The sequence below is a fragment of the Caloenas nicobarica genome, chromosome 10 (assembly GCF_036013445.1).
Source record: "Caloenas nicobarica isolate bCalNic1 chromosome 10, bCalNic1.hap1, whole genome shotgun sequence".
Classification (NCBI taxonomy): domain Eukaryota; kingdom Metazoa; phylum Chordata; class Aves; order Columbiformes; family Columbidae; genus Caloenas; species Caloenas nicobarica.
The window spans coordinates 7449013-7466725 of NC_088254.1; the positions used below are offsets into that span (position 1 = coordinate 7449013).

Below are 17713 nucleotides of genomic sequence, written 5' to 3' on the forward strand. Positions count from 1 at the left end.
ACTGCAGAAAATAGAGGGAAGATAATTGAAGAATGGGTTCCTAGGAGCAATAAGCATTCAGACTGCATCAGCACAGTTTTGGTCTTCTGATGTACTTACTTTTTAACAGCCTTTCATTCCCGTAAACTGGGCTATTCAGGTCTTTCAAGAGAAACTGAAACATTAAACGTTCTTGAAGATCCCAGCCTTGCTTGATCCTGGCTTGTTGCAGGCCTGTGCTGTACTGTACCACTCAGTCAGGTTCCTGCCTGTCTGCCGTATGCCAGATGCAGAAAAAAGGGTGAATAATGTTTTGAAATTGCTTTCACTGTGCCTGTGCCTTTGCAGGCAAAATGAATCTTTTACTATTTTCCTTTGAATAATTCTTAGTGAATTTTTGTAAATATGGCCTCTCCGTTGAGTCCTGGGATAATTCCATTTCATTCTGCCATACAAATCATAAGCAGCTGTTTTAATAGCAGATGAACAGTCTGATGAATTTCGGATGTTTTTTTAGTTACAACTAGAACCGGTATGGCTGATAATTTTATCTTTCTTGCTAAAGTTGCATATTTCTATTAGATAGAAACAAGAGAGAACTACCACAGCCTTCTCCTCAGACTGTGTGTGGGGGATCAGATAACCAAACCGCAATTGACTTTAAGCATGAAATATGGGGCAGTTTCATTCTTCAGGATGCCTAATTGTATAACTAAGGAAGTGACCTATAACAGGAGCAGCTATAAAGAAACTATTTGAATGACAGAACAAACTTTTTTCATAAGGCTGAGAAATAGGCAATTTTTTCTAAGTTCTTAGAAAAATAGTTTTTCGTGCTCCCTTACAACTAAGTGTGTTTTCCTTCCATGAAGCCTCCACTTTCTGTCTTGGGTCAGCTTGGAGTCAAACTATAACTCTGGTCTTCTCAAGTTTAATACTATCTGCAGTAGATGATTTGAAACTTTATTCTTAATATTTTAAATAAACAATAAACTGAATGTAGCATTCCTTGCAGTTCTTGTTCTTTTCAGTGAGGAGTGTTCTTATATTTCTAGAAGTAATTGTTTAGTTGTTCAATGAGAAATAATAAATCCTGCTGTGGTACCCAGAAGAATTATGATGCAAGGGAGGAAAAAAAGTCTTTTCCCTGGAGTATTTGCCTGTAACTTGCCATGGCAGTACTGCATATAGTAGCTGCCAGTGTTTGCATTTCCAGTCCCAGATTTGGAGCAAAGAAAATTAATACAATGTAATTTTTATTAATCTAAGCCTAAATTCTGACATATTTACTTCATAATCAGTGCAGTGATTTAGTTTTAGTTTGAGCTTGAGGTCAGGTGCATTGTTGTGAAAGAGGGGAGCAGTGCCTGTATGTTACTTATATAAGTGCCATTGATTCTTATGTAGTAGTGTTTCTGGAAGACCTGAATCAAATTGTCTAGCATTTGACCTGATTTACACACAGAGACCAGAGAACATGAACAGTCCCACCATTTTCTGCTAGAGCTGTCACTACCATACACTACCATGCTTCTGGTTCCATCTTTTTCTGTCATGTAGTTTGATATTGACTTGATATTATTAGTGAGTGAAGGGCTAACACAAGAAAGATACCACTTGATCCCCACTTAGAGTAATGGGATACAGACCTGAACTCAGCACAATGGTACTAATCATAATGCAAATAAACTTCCTGAAATCTGTACATCAAGCTTTGTGCTAGTCCTCTTTTTATACAAACCGCTCCCAGTGAAGTACCAATCAAGGCATTACTCTTGTGCAATTAAAGTAAACACTGGAAACAGGAGATCACTTTTATCAGATTAGAATTATCTCTGATGTTCTAGCTGAGGAACAGAGAGGAGCACAAAAATCCTCCAGAAAACCAGTTCATCATATTCACTGAATGAACTCTGATTCTCTGAGATGTCCTGTTCTACTTTTCAACACAGTCTCACATCAGTAGAAAGGTGGCTAGCAAAGAATTAGGAATATAAAGGAAGTTTATGTTATGAAGGAGATTAATGCTTTCAGGAAGGTCTCCTATGACAATTGAAATGACATAGGATTGGAATGGGAATCTGTGTCAAGCAATTGCGAGGTTGTTTGCAGACTTTCTACCAGTTTTGTATTTTCCACACTCTCTAAAAAGCTGGCCTTTTTCTGGAGATTATACTGGGCATTGGCTCATGCCTCTGACTTTTGTTTATAATATTGATCTCAGCTGCCAAGGAAGTCCTTGCTTGCATATCTATACATTTCAAGATGACACCTGAGTACTTAAATGCCAACAAGTAGTTTCCTGCCTCCTATACATGATCATAGAAGCCTCTCCTCTTAGTAGTGTTCCCCTTCTCCCTCCATTCTCTGCAACGATTTCTCTCCAAGATTTGTTACATCTGATGCTGAATTCTCTTCAGTGTGGGAGGGATTTCTGCAAGATGAGATGGTCCATTTTAGTTTTATCTCTGTTCCTTGATTTTTTATGAGATTTTGAAACTACGTCATTCTTGGGTTCATAAATGCCAGATTATGCCATTTTAAATGATTTTTAGCAACATATATTTAAATATCTTTGCCAGAACTAAATTCTTTAAGGATTAATCCAGCTGCAAATGCCCCGTGGAACAGAATATGACAAATGCTGTATTTTCTAGTAACGTAGGTCTGTACTACAATCAAACAGGCGCCCATCCATGCTTTTTTCTTATGCATTCAGAAGCATTACTAGCATGCCCTGTTGATTATACAAAATCTTACTTAAGGGCTCCAAATGTGAAGTCTTTAGATTGTCTGGGCAATTTAAATGTACTGTTGATATATTTACATTTGTATAGTGCCAAGATTAGTTCCATACATACACCTTCATCAGAAGTCAGGCTGGTAATAAGCATGACAAGGATAAGCTGACTGTAAGAGCATCAGCCTTCCTAGAAAAACTAATTGAGAAAAGAGAGCCAACAGCTGCCTCAGACTGCTTCGAATCTAAAATGTGCATCAGAGCTGGCCTGATTTACTCAGCAAAATTCAGACACTGACTGTGCAGCCTAAGCAGGCCTGTGGTTTGCATTTGTTGATAATTTTGTCAGCTTTCTTGTTAGCTAATAAAATTTTTCCTTTAGTTCTTCTCTCTTCTAGTGTCGTGTATCTTTGTGTTCATGCCAAATCTATTCTGACTGTTGAGCAAATTGCTATTCCCAGTACTTAATGCTAGCATCTGCTGTGAAGCGTTGCTTTTGGAAAATGAAGAATTTGGGGTTTTTTGTCTGCATTCAGTATTAACTTAATTAACATAGAATATTAGGTTATTCTGCTTTTGAATTATTAATCTTTTAATATGTAGTTAAATGGCTAAGCTTTATATGAACTACTATTTTTAAAATCAGAGAACAGTAATGGACGCAACTAAGCAAATGTGACGAGAAATAACTGCTTTTCCTTATTAGTTGATTCTGGTTTTTTGTTTGTCAATTTGTAGCATATCCTGCAACTAAAAAATAGTTAAGTGTTATCATCTATAAAATTAATGCTATGATAGTTATCTTGGCTAACGAGCATTTCTATTTCCAAGCCAGCATTTCCATTACTACTGGAAAGTAATAAAACTGTCAGAAAACAACCAGTTTGGCATAGCAGTTTTGTTACCCCTTTTCAAAATCCATGGGTTTATTGAAGAATTTCATCAAATTTGTCACATTTATCAATGCAGGAATATTTTAGGATAATTTTAATGAAATAATTTAATTAAATGCTTTTGAGAAAATTACATTTCAAAGAAAGATTTAGTGGAACTCTACTTTTTGAAACATCTCAAATCTTAGAAAATAAGAAAGCTTCACCATTCTTCTCTTTTTTCTAGCTACGTGTTTAGTCTCTCTCATGTATTGTAATTGTGTGTGTTTGGTTTTATGCTGTCCTTTAGATTACTGTGTTCCGCATGGGGTCTGAAGGGCAACAGGACATTGAGATGTCTATCTTAACTGCGCTCCTCAAAGGTGGGTTTTGAAAGCAATGCACAAATTGATCCTGAGAAGACAGTCCCATACACTTGTCTGAGGTTCACTCTTGATGTTTAAGTCTTTGATTTATACGCTTGGATTCTAACAAGTAACCCGAACGTGCTTGGCTTAAGGTTCAGAATAGCTTGAAGCATAAAATCTAGACTGAAAGTTTTGTGTGGCTTTCCTCACCTGAAAGCCTGGGATGAGAATGCTGCAACAACTATTATACTGATATTTCAATACATTTTATTGAAGTATATTGAAGTTCTAGCATATATTAATAAAGCTAGGAAAAAAGGTGGGAAGATTAAAAGACTATCTGGATTTTTCCAAGTCTCAGACTGTGCTTTTTAAGTCTTAGGGCAAAATTTAGGATTAGTTCCTTATTTATTCAGAGTTTATTATGTTTGCTGAAACAACTGTTTTCTGTCTGCATATATATAGTAGTTGATACAGGCTCAATATAGGATCACTACAGCTAAGAAATAGAGGAATTACTATACTAATATCTACAGCATCAGCCAGAGGAGCTGAGAGGAGGAGTCTTTTAGAACAGTTAGATGTCTATCTTTAGCCTCAGAATATGAAGTCAATATGGGAGCTTTAAGGAAAAAAGGAGATAATCTGGTTAATCCTTTTGAAATTAGGATTATGGCGTTAAGTGGAAGATGTTATAAATTGATTTGATGAATCTGCTGCTTTGTGATAGAATTATTCTAATGGTAGTATGATATGGATTCAGACTTGCTGTTTTCTAATTCTTGGAGAAGTGAATTACAGAAGGTTGTCCAATCTTGTTTCATCATGCATGAAATACTAAACATCTGTGTGTTTCTCTTTAGGTACCAATGCATCTGCTCCAGACCAGCTCAGCTTGGCTTTGGCTTGGAATCGTGTAGACATTGCACGTAGCCAGATCTTTGTCTTTGGACACCACTGGCCTGTAAGACGAAGTTTTCCTAGTCATACTGTTTGTTAACAATTTAAAATAAGTGGTGGAATATTCACACCTTGGATTTTGTTGGCATGAGAAACAGTATTGAATTCTGTCTTATGCTGAACTGATGTAGGATATCTCATTAATTAAGAATGACTTATTTATTTTGAAATTTCCTAATACTGCTGTTTGCAAATATTTAGCAATAATTTAAACTCTGTGAAATAAAGGTTCCTTATGGGATTTGAAAGAAAACAAACAAACAAATGTTTACTGGAAACAATCTGTGGCCTTAATGTTATGGAGGCACCCCAAAATGACTCCAAACGACTAATAAGCTTAAACCAACTTTAATCCGGAACCGAAACTTAAGTGTCATGAAGTTGAGTAGTCTCTCTTTCTGGTCCTTTTGCACTGATTTTATTTTGCAAGAGAAATCCTCCACAGCCTACCTACTTCATTACTTTGTCTTTCAGTGTTATTGACTAAATTAGATGTGACAGCTTTAAAAAAAGTATAAAGCTGTGGCTATGCTAAAAGGTCCTTAAGGAAATTATCATTCTTAGTTGACTGCATATGAGAACTGGTCACTGGGGAGCAAGTTCAACAGCACTGTATTCAATGAAATAGTCACTGTATGATTAATCAGATTTCTAATACTTCTAATACATTATTAAATGCAGCCTTTAGGAAGCCTTACAGCTCCTGATGGTACAGCTCCTGAGAAGGAAAAGAAATCTCCAGCAGCTCAGACTAAAGCAGCCAGAGGGAAAGGAAAAGGGAAGAAAAAGGGAGGAAAAGGAAAAGAAGAGCCAGAAGAAGAAACAGACCCAAGAAAGCTTGAACTCTTGAACTGGGTGAGATGAAAGTATTTGTATTAAAACTGTTGAAGAATTCATTTTTTTCATCCTGGGGGGCAAAAAGAGAAGGAAAATACACGTGGTCATTCTACAGAATGCGCATTTACCTGTTCTCACAAGATCAGCAGTAGATTCTCCAGGGATGCAGTTCCATCTTTGAACCAGAAATCCCTCTCATCCCATCTGCACCACAGGCAGCCATCTCACAACCATACATGGCAGTGCTTATCTGCTGCATCTTCTTCCCTGCACTTGTCAGAAGGAAATAAGAACACCAGTGAATATCTTAATCCTTCCTTGTACATGTTATTTATCCAGTGGAGACAGTTTAAACATCTCCATTTTTAAGTGCTTCATTTTCCAGTTGCAGTAGCTTAGATTGTTCTATTGTCTGGATTGAAGTTCATGTGTCAAGGGGATTGCTGCTTGAGGCATCTTCCTCTCTCCTACTGGGTTCTAACCCCTTAGATCATATGAAGAGGAGACTCATATGAAGAGGAGACTCATACGAAGAGGCTTCCTGACCGAAAGCAAAGCTGAGCTGGTGAAGGAAAAGGAAGTGCTTCTTCCCAAATGATTCGAGTCTTTTGGCATTATGTGTTACCTTTTTTCTGAGGCAGCAGTTTGAGTGGATGATACACATATGAGTTATCAGGATAAATAATGTCAGTCTTTCCTAATTGTATATGGTGTGTTTTTCTTAAATTTTAACTTGTTCTTATTATGTTGAGCAAGTAAATATCTTTTTCACATAATGTGTCAAGCGTGGCATGCCTGGTTTAGTTAAAAATACTAATGAAGATGACTGAAAGCTACAATTGTGTTGCTAAAGGTTTCTTCTGCTATTCTCTCGCCCAAGACCTCATAGGGAAACTCTACCATCTGTATTGACTTGCACATGGGTAAAGTGTCACTTTCTAAATTCCTTTTCACTTACAGATTTATCAACATATTTGGGAATGTCTTCGGTAGTGAAAATGTTTGTGCTCGTTGGCCAACCAGCTCTTCTGTGCTTGCATAGTCTCACATTCTCCATTCTGCCATTCAGGTGAATTCCCTGGAGCAGGCTATGCTGGATGCACTGGTTCTGGATCGAGTGGACTTTGTGAAACTACTTATTGAAAATGGAGTGAACATGCAGCACTTCCTCACCATTCCTCGACTGGAAGAACTTTATAATACTGTGAGTGAGCAGAAATGATAAAATGCCCTGTGACCTTGTGATGTCTTTGCTACTCTATGTAACCAGGTTATCCTTTTTCTTCTTCTCCTTCTGGGATATGCTTGTTTTTCCAAAAAGCTCTGAGCCCTGACACTACACAGAAGTTAGACAGCAGTAAAGGGAGCTTTGTTACTACATGTATTGTCCTCTTCTTTCCCTGCATATACGCATTCCTAATTAATAAGCCTACAGCAGCTTTCAGAAGCTGTTGCAGTTTTTCCTGTAAATATAGTGTTATATTTAAAATGCATGTTCAGAACACTTAAAGAACTAATGTAGATAGTAAAAATTTAATACCAGACAGTAGTGATCATTTACTTTAAATCTGAATTACTTTTCCTGTAAATATACTTTAATATTATTGAAATAAGCCCGTAAAGTACTTACAGAGCAATTTTTATTCCTAGCACATTGCAGAAGCCAGTATCATTTTTCCTTGTGGCCCAGCAAAGCAAAATGTTTTCCCCAAAACCAAAGAGCATGATGCTTTTTTATTCAAATTCTCCCTGACTCAACCCGCAGCAAATTAATCAGGAACATAACTATTTATAGACTGTTTTTCTTCCCGTCGTTTAAGAGGCAGGTATTCTAGGGCAGCATTTATACAACATATAACTTCAGTCTAGTCCTCCAGTCCCCTTATGGTTCCAGCAGCAAGTACAGATTCAGACAATACTACAAACTGCTGTGACTTGAATCACCACATAAAGGATTGTAAGAAAGGGATTACACAGCTCTTGGTAGAAACGTGTTTGTCATTGCAGCCCAGTTCCTTCTTTTCACGCTTGCACAGTGTGATGGCACATGGTTGCCTAAAATTATGTTTACAATGCCAGATCATTTATTACATTTGTGTTTGCAAAAAACCTGCAGAATTGAAGCTCTAATGGACCGTGAATGATTTTTGTTTCAGAGATTGGGTCCACCAAATACGCTGCATTTACTCGTCAGAGATGTGAAAAAGGTAAGCTTAACCAACAGCAGCGTTACATTTGCATGATTATATTTACCACGTGAGTCAACAGTAAAAGCAAACATAGCACGGGGAAAAGCAAACATTTGAAATTAGGTGATAGCTGTTAAGAAAAGTTAAATTAGTTCTTGTGACAAACAGTGATGTCAGTCTAAATTAGGTATGGCTATACTGCACCGCTAATAATTTAAAAACTAAGGAGAGGAAAGTTAAGCTCCTAATAGTGTAATATATCATTAGACATTTAGGTTGATAACTGTTTCTTCTCTACAAGAAGCTCCCGATGCAGGAAAAGAAAAGAAATGACTGCTAGTTTAACGGGAAGCTCCACTCATGAGCACAGAATTTGTTCCCTTTTATTTGTTTCCTTCTGTGTTTTTTAGTTACTTCTCTCCCAAGCAATCCTACCTTTACTTGGGAGAAATTCTGTTCTGTTTCTCAGTGCTACAAGTCCTAAATTTGTTATTCGTTTGTTTCCATTACATGTAAATCCATTCATTAGACGTGTATAGGATCATTGTAAGATTTGTTGTTGTATTTGCTCTCTTTGAGGCTTTGGACCTTTATTTGGTAACATTTAGCTATGTGAAATAGCCTCTGTTCCTTTTTGCAAGGAAAACTGCCATTTATTCCCCTGTGGGTTAGATGTGGGAATTATGCAGTACCGGGTTAATATATAATTCATATTGATCTGCTTCACAGTTTAACACTTTTCTTGTTCAGTGTTTGTCTTTTTGAGTGTTACTAATGCTCTTCTGCATTCTGCTTTCTGTCTGTCTCCTTTTCATTGCATTTTCATGGCTCACTCATTCAGCGGCAGTCTCGGGGATTCGGTTGGGTTAACATGGAGGTGATGCGTTTGCTTAGGATATAGTTGTTTCACCATAGAAACTGCTCAGTGGTGCTGTAGAATCAGTTATTGTTGTAGGATGTAGCTTGGGGCACAGTCCAGCAGAGTCAATACCACTATCCAGTTTTTAAGTGTGACAGTGGGAATTATTGTCTGCCTTCTTCTTTGATTATGGGCTCCACATTAATCTGAATCATATTCTGCATTGCAGTCAAAACTGTGTAAGTAATATTATGATGAAATATAAGTTTCCATAAAAGGCAAAGTATGCCTGATATCCACCATGAAATTAAGTCATGCTTTTATTCTAGATTAGTGATGATCAGTACAAAGTTATTTAATTTCATCAGTATAACCCTTGCAAACAACTCAGGCTTGTATGGACACTGACACATTATACAAGTAAATTGAATGAAAATTTGTCAACTAGAATTACTGCCAACAACAAAACAAAACAAAAAAAATGCACGCCCCCCCAATTTCATTGTGTGAATCAGTTATCATTAATTTTGTACAAATATTCAGAGACCGAAACCAGTGGATGTAAATAATACCCATGTGCCAATTTAAACATGATATGTCTAGCTAGGCAATTTAATGTATGTTTTCTTAACCTAAGTCCTTATTTTAAATTTTTTTTTTTTTTTTGGTAGGGAAATCTTCCACCAGATTATCATATCAGCCTAATAGATATTGGTCTTGTACTTGAATATCTCATGGGTGGAGCTTATCGCTGCAACTACACTCGAAAAAGTTTTCGGACTCTTTATAATAATTTATTTGGACCAAAGAGGGTAAGAATGAGTTTATTCTGGATGTGGCTATCATGCTGATGGTAAAAAACAATGCTGTGTTCCTCTGTCTTTGTGGAACACTGCATGTTAAATTTTAAAGAAATGCTGCAAGACCGAAGTTGGAACTCTGGCAGTGAAGTTATATAAGGAACCTGTAAAAACATCTATGTTAAAGGATGGGAGGACCCAAAAGGGGGTAAATGCATTGATCTGGAGGTTAATTTCCACTTATTTCAGTACTTTACAATCCAAGCATTTCTAACCGTGGGGTTTGCATATTTACTTACTCCTACTTGAAGCTGTAGCTTGACCTTTTAGCTCTCTTACACCGGTAAACTGTATTGGTCAAGCCAGGCCTATTGATCAAGTGATTATAACCAACAGTAACCTTAGCTTGGGTAAGGCAGAGTGTTTAGCCTGAATGCAGAAAAGTGCTGTGAACCTCTCAGAACTGCTCTGAGTGTAGATCTTATCTTACGGAAGCCACTGCAATCTCAGTAAAGCATTTCATAGTCATGTACCAAGCCTGAGAATATGAAGCATGGCCCTTGCTTTATTAAAAAGTCTGTCCAAAGCAAATAGAATAATTTTCTTCATTAGCTTATACGTTTGCTTGGTTCAGCTTTGAAGATCAAGTGAGGCTTCACTGCCTAATTACAGGAAACACAGTAGGAAACTATTCCTACAAATAACCCCAGGGCCATTCAAAGCCCAAGTGTTCTGTAGTCAATATGTAATACATGTATAGTGTAGTACTATCTGATAGAACAAACAAATAAACCTTTTACATAAAATGTAAACCAGAGATGTCTCAATAGAACAGAGGGATTTTTTTCAACGGGAAATTGTGAGAGGCTTGAAGACCTATTCTATTTTTTACTGTTTCCTACAGGTATCTTTACCCTGTGTATGCTTAGAAGCACTATTTTTTTCGAGCTTTTGTGACTAATGTGGTGATTTTAATTCTCAAAGCAGTATATTATTGAATTATTCATTTAACTGTTCTATCTGAATCAAAATATTTCACTTGAGTGCAGGACAGAAAATATTTTCTAACCCATTGCCTTCCTGCAGATACAATTAAGAGGGAGATTAATTGTACCATTATTGTTACAATTATTTAGAATAGTAAGTTTTATAATAAATACTATACATTTGTAAATGAAAATGTGTTTTTCCTTGGCATTGTTTGATCTTTGAATTTTCCCTCCTATCTAACTGATTTTCCTTTCTATTTTTAATATTCAGCCGAAAGCTCTTAAACTACTAGGAATGGAGGTAAGTTGGATATATTGTAAAATGCTGTTTTTATCAGAGCATTTGTAGGTACAGTTGTGCCCTTGCTCTTAGCTTTTTCACTATTACTGTGGCTTAAAGTAAATTCCAAGTAGACAGGATCTTCCATTTTGCAAAGAGCCTGTGAAATACTTCTGACATTGTTTTATGGGTAGGGTCTTGAGAGCTGCTTAAATCTTTGCTCAATAGTCTTCAGGCAGTTTTTAGCACTATTATTTAATAACACATTCCATGTCGGAGCATATTGTAGATTTAATCATTCAGATGTGAACATCGATGATATGGAAAAGAGAATGTGATCCAGCAACGCTACTTATGATCAAATTCCCCTTAACCAGAAAGTAATAACTTATGCGCAAATGAGGTTTTATCAGAGAAAACATTTAACTGGACCGAAAAAACAAGGTGGTATGACCTGTTGGATGCTGTGCTCTCCTCTAAAACATCCTTTCTACCGTGGTGGCACCATGCTTTGTAAATGATGAAGGTAAACCAGAATTTTGAGTCTAACCCCTGCCTCGATTACTTGTGTGTCTGCAGAAATTTTGAATTGATCAGAATAAAGTCTGGAATATTGCCTAAAAATTCACTCTAAAAGTTTGTTTCTGAACAAAAATATTAATATAGACCAGGGAAGCATTTACCCAAAGAGGCTAGGTACATTTCTCCGTGAAGCATACTTTTATTAATGCTGTGATAGTATTCAAACACAGGAGATGTACATGTTGCTTGTGGTACATTTGATGGGAACTGTATCTACACACAAAAGCCTCTGTTTCCCCAAGCAGATAAGCAGCTTTCTTCTCTACAGAGAAAGTAGAGGTTATGTTTAATCTCTGATCAGCTTCCTGTTTTCAAATGGCTCAAGGCCAAAAGCTCAGCCCCTCAGAGGTGCAGCCCTTTTTTAACCAGCGGTGATCATACAGAGGTTGCTTAGTGCTTCTCCAAAAGAACATTTTGATTTTCCTATTTCTTTCAGTGAGAAATGTTTTATGTGTCACAAACTGAAGTGTTCTCTCCACTTGACAGTGGGTGTAGCCCACTCCTTTCTTCCAAGAGAAAGAAAAGGTGAAAAGAAAAAATAGCATTTCGTTTCCTGAAGTGGTCAGTAAATTGGTGTGATTCCAGGTGTTTGGGATTTTTTTCCTTTCCAGTGTTAGCAGCTCTAAAACAGGAAGTTTAGACTCCTTAGCTCTTTGTCTTTCTTAACCAGGGTTTTGTTTTGATTTGATTTTCCTGGTGTGGAGAGGACCTAATTTTTGGTCCTCCGTTTGAGATTTTATGCCCTGTGCTTCAGAGATGCTCAACACTTTCTTTATGTGCATGCAATTAATGACCCCTGAATTTTCCATAGGAGACAGAGGTCATCACTTGCAGTTCTTAAAACTGAGGGAATAGAAATACATACTTAATAGTTGAGCTGAAGAGTCATCTCTGGAAACCTGAGGTGTGAGGCTGAACTTGGAAATAGGATTTAAGTTCATATATTGTCAAAAAAAGGTGCATATCATGGAGCTTGCTTGAACGGGAACTAGTTTTGTAGAATGTAGAATTTTACTTGCAATCCACTTCTGAGATTGGAATCAAGGTCTGCAATGATGATGAGCTCTGTCTACACTTATATATGCAATGTTCTTCCTACATTATTTAAACCCTAATTTTCCCAATCATGGCTTTTCTCCCTTCAGGATCCTGCTTCGTTGTCAGTACTTTCCTTCAGTTACTTCCATGTTGGTTCCTGTAGTAATGGCTAATCCTCTCTATCCCTTTAAGAAATTGGATACTTATACCTTCCATTTGTACTGCATACATAAGAGGAGATTGCTTATTCAAAGGTGAAGACTCCCTTTAGTATCTTGCTGTTTTTAAGGGCACTATCTGCCTTTCTCTTCCATGTGCATGTTACCACCCTCCACCTGCATGTCAGTCTGGAACCTGCTTTGAGACCTGTGAGATAAGCAGCACTGTTCTTCAGGAATAGATGCAGACATATCAAATTGGAAATCATAGTGGAACCTATTCATAGTGAATTCAGGTTTGATAAAGCTCCATTGACACTGCAGTGGAATTCATTAAATATTAATTCATTGCAGATCAACTTTTGCAATTACACGTGCGGTAGACATCTACTTACAATGCAGTGTAAAGTGATGCCTTCAGTACAACAGGGTTCTACTCTACTAATCCAAGATGGGTGACTTGTAATTAAGTATGCAAGAAACGGTTCTCTGAATGAAATATTAAGCTGTGTGTGTTAACCCAGTGCATGCGCTGTCACATGTTCTTTGTAGTTTTATCACTATTGGTATTCATTGTAGCAAACAGCAAAAACGAATTAGAACTTTAGCTATTAATATGTCATCTCAAAACTTGTTCTGTACATGGTGCCATTGTCAGGTAAGCTGTTAAAAATTGATGGGAACATTTTTTCTTCTTCCCAGGATGATGAGCCTCCCACCAAAGGGAAGAAGAAGAAGAAGAAAAAGGAGGAAGAGATCGATATTGATGTGGATGACCCAGAAGTCAGCCGGTTTCAGTATCCCTTTCATGAACTGATGGTATGGGCTGTGCTGATGAAACGGCAAAAGATGGCACTCTTCCTTTGGCAGCGAGGGGAGGAAACCATGGCCAAGGCACTTGTGGCCTGTAAACTGTACAAGTCTATGGCCCATGAGTCTTCTGAGAGTGAGCTGGTGGACGACATCTCTCAGGATCTGGACAACAACTCGAAGTTAGTAGACCTGACTTTCTGAGAAGCTTTACTTCTAGTAAAGTACAACTTACTTCTAGAATATAAGTTCACAGAATGCCATTCAGAGCCTATTTATCAACAGTAAACAAGCCAAAATGTGGTCTCAGAATCTGAAGACAACACTAGCAGAAGACTTACATTTTTTCTTACAGAATGCAGTCTTTCTTGAGCTTCTCTCTCTGTAAGACTAGCTAGTTTTATTTCACGAAGTTGTTTTGGGGATTTATTCATATAAATTAAGGGGTATCTGATGATATATCTCAACTGGCCTTAAGATGTTATCAGTCTAAGCCAATTCTCTCTGGTCATTAAAAATTTGTTTGGAACTTTCATAGACTGTCCCAAGTTAAGCTTGAGACTCAGTTGTTCTTGTGTGTGGAAAAACATGATCCCCTGTGAATGGAATTAAAACTCCCAAATGCAAGCAAACAATGATTTCTAAATGAAACTTCACTGGACTTATCTTGCATTTTCCAGAGATTTTGGCCAGCTGGCTGTTGAACTCTTGGATCAGTCCTATAAACATGATGAGCAGATTGCCATGAAACTACTGACCTATGAACTGAAAAACTGGAGTAATTCTACCTGCCTGAAATTGGCTGTGGCAGCTAAACACAGGGACTTCATTGCTCACACATGCAGCCAGATGCTCTTAACAGATATGTGGATGGGGCGACTACGCATGCGGAAAAACCCAGGCCTTAAGGTATTTCTGTTCTGCAGTTGTTTTCAAAGGTATAGGTTGTTGCATGTTAACACTACACTATACATGGCATATGCATAGAACAAATCGGCTCACTAATTATAGATTTTTTAGGAACATACCTGTTTTAAAGCTATTTTTTTTTGTTTCCAAATTCAGGATATCTAAGGAACATTACCCCATGAGAAAGGAAAGTATAAATCCATAGAAGGCTTAGCATGATTGGAATCTGAGAGCAAAGTTGTGGCTTTCAAAGAATAATGAGATCTGTTAATTGAAAACCTAACACCTTTTATTAAAAATTAGTTGGATACAAGCAAAAAGATCTCTTTTGGGGGTCCATGCAATCGGAATAGAGAGAAAATGAACCAGATATGAACACATGCTTCTTACATTGCTAAATATTGTACCAGAAGATACAGAGTCAAGACTCAATGTTGAAAAGAGTGAAATCTGTGCAATTACATTGTGTGAAACTATGTCATTTTTGTTTCCCTCATCTGTAATTTGATGATTTGGTCTCTCTTACTGATTTTTATATTTCCCAATTGTTGGATTTACAAAAAAACGAGTAATGAGAGGAGGCCGGCACAAAAGAGAAATGTGAGCGAGCCAATGTTAAGTAAGCAGAGCAGAATTTGCGTGTGTGTGTTTTCATGTGAATATAATCCTTTCTTTGTTATATAATGCAGTTGCTGTCACCCAAATGGAGGCCCATTGTGATGGTGCCACCTTCAGTCTCACCTCCTTATTTCCATGTCTGTCTTCCCAGCTCATACTCCCAAGCTTGCTGACACACACATTGCACTGTCATTCTCAGTTTATTTCTGCTTACTCATGTCTCCCTCTTAAACCTGTTTAAAATCTTCAGGCTAGTGTCCTGCCTTTCAGATTGCATCTTGGTGCTTTCTAAATCTGTTTATTGATTTTCTTTCTTTTCTCAAAAGCATTAATCCACCTGCTAATGTTCTAATTTCATTACCTGCATTCTTCTCTTCTTTGCCCTTTTCCTGTACTTGGGCACCTCATGCTTGTGTTTCTGTGTCTCAGCAGTCTCGTGTAGTAAAAGAACTCTGCCAGTGCTATCTGTAAAGCTTCTTTTACCTTTCACAAGTTTTTTAATTATTAAAACTAATTATAGTAGCTAACTAAAGTAACTATATACTCCAGCAACAAACCTGAAGCCTTCTTCCAGCCACCACTGTGTCCATTCCATGGAATTTCTTTGCACAACTCTAATTCTGGAGCACAATTTCTTAATTGCAGTGTATTCGTGGAGAAGGGAAACTTTCCAGGGTGCCCCATCTTTCCCAACAAGACCTTATTGCCAACACTTCATAACTACTACTTATTCATTTTTGTAGATTTGAGGATAGCAGAGTATCTTGGATACTATACAAAAGAAAATATTGTTTATGGGATTTGCCCTGTTATGCAACCTATTAATGTAAACAAATATTGTCATCTGAGTTGAATTATTTCTTTTTGTACAGGTTATAATGGGGATTCTCTTCCCTCCTACCATCCTTTTCCTAGAGTTTCGGAGTTACGATGATTATTCTTACCAGACATCAAGAGAAAATGAAGAAGGCAGAGAAAAGGAGGAGGAAAATGTGGTCAGTAATGGAGATTATTGGGAAGTTCTAATATCTCAAGAGTGCTCAGTTTTCTAACTTCTCTGATTATGCTATAGTTCCCTCAGGTTAAAATCTCAACTTCCTCTGTGGGATTAAAATCAGTGAAGAGTTTTGGGAGTGTATTTGGGGCTGCATTCTTAGGGTGTGTAAATTATCTGTGTAGTTGCACAGATTTACGTAATTTGTATCTCTGTACTTTTAAAAAGAGCTCTGTTGCTCAGAGGAAGCATCATGTAGTTAACAGTTGGCTGGGGCTGCAGTTGAGGAAAAGCTGCTATTTTTACTATTGTATATTTCTGAAAACTGACAGCTTTGGTCTTCCAGGATGCAAATGCGGATACAGGCTCCCGAAAAGGAGATGAAGAGAATGGAAAGAAAAAACAAAAGAGCCTTCCAATTGGAACAAAGATCTATGAATTCTATAATGCACCTATTGTCAAATTTTGGTTCTACACAGTAAGTCATGACGATTAAACCGATAGTCATTGTTTTTCTTGCACATTGACTTAAAGGATTCCAGTGTAAAAATAATAACCAAGTAATAAATAAACAGTACTGACGTTTGTGGAATCTGATGAGTAAAGCACTCCCTTTATTCTGAGAAAAATGCATAGACAATGAAACAGAATGAATAACTGAAGCTTATGCTGTCAGCCTCTAAATCTACACACCTTGAAGGAGGCCCTGTCTGGCTAATCATCTGCCAAATTCAGTGCAAGCGCCACAGTCCAGTCACTCAGTCCAAACTAGGCTGGATTCTGTTGCTTTCTAAAGGCTCTGGCTCCTCTTCTACATTCCAATATGCTTTAGGACCCAAGAAGTAGTGCCGTAAGTACCAGTGCTTCCACTTGCTCTCTTGACATTTAGGCTCAGATGAGTGCAAGCTAGATGGAAGCACAGATCCCAGTCTGCTAAGACTTAAGAGGTACTTTTATTTAAATAATTAAAACAAATCTAAACTAAAAGCTTTATTTTTGACAAGCATCTCATTTTCTCTTTAGTGCAGCAAGAATTATATGGTGCTAAGCTCTGTTCTAATAAAACAGAAAAAGTATTCATGCTACTGCTCATAAATTTTGTGTGTGCCCTGTAAAAAGGATACTGGATTCAAAGTTAGAATTTCCAGTACTTAGTATGTTGTAATATTATGTAAGTTTTCGTTTTAGCACATCATAATCACTAAAGACTATACTGATGCCTTTCTGCTGCCTGTATTAATAATTTAAAAGCAAAATTCATATTTCATTTCAAAGAAAATATTCACCATGGTTTCACAGTGTAAAGAAATTACATTTTAGTAGATTAAAAAAGCCCCAGGCACAAAGGGCCTGATTTAGAGTGCTTTGAAATTGTTGTTTTGCTTTTTTCAACTAATGAGATAATTCAACTGCCTGGATCATATGTTCCACAGCATCTGTCCTTCTTTCCACTGCTGGAGGCCTGTGGCCTCTGCCAGTGTGCATGGCAGCTGTAGGGAGGGCATTGCAGCAGGCCCACTTCCTTCAGAGAAGAAAATCTTTCTAATGCAAGTAAGGGTCTTCAACACCTGAATCTTTCCCCATGGCCTCAATGTAGGTGTTGATACATGTTCATATGAATGTCACAGTTAGGGCAGGCTGTGCTTTCATGCATTACGCAGGCCCCTCAGCTAAAAGGATTTTACTGCCTACTGTTTGGTGTTTCTTCTCTGATATGGTGATGCAGCCTTT

General features: G+C 37.4%; 1 protein-coding gene across 1 annotated transcript in view; it reads left to right on the forward strand.

Annotated features, from left to right (window-relative positions):
* The window catches only part of TRPM1 (transient receptor potential cation channel subfamily M member 1), a 78045-nt gene that overhangs the window by 46730 nt on the left and 13602 nt on the right, over positions 1-17713 (forward strand). Inside the window, exons 9-19 of the mRNA XM_065641360.1 lie at positions 3902-3974; positions 4823-4923; positions 5601-5774; positions 6826-6960; positions 7913-7963; positions 9476-9616; positions 10865-10894; positions 13354-13643; positions 14142-14370; positions 15861-15983; positions 16329-16460. Coding sequence (XP_065497432.1) covers positions 3902-3974; positions 4823-4923; positions 5601-5774; positions 6826-6960; positions 7913-7963; positions 9476-9616; positions 10865-10894; positions 13354-13643; positions 14142-14370; positions 15861-15983; positions 16329-16460 — 1479 coding nt within the window. The remainder of the gene's footprint in view (positions 1-3901; positions 3975-4822; positions 4924-5600; positions 5775-6825; positions 6961-7912; positions 7964-9475; positions 9617-10864; positions 10895-13353; positions 13644-14141; positions 14371-15860; positions 15984-16328; positions 16461-17713) is intronic.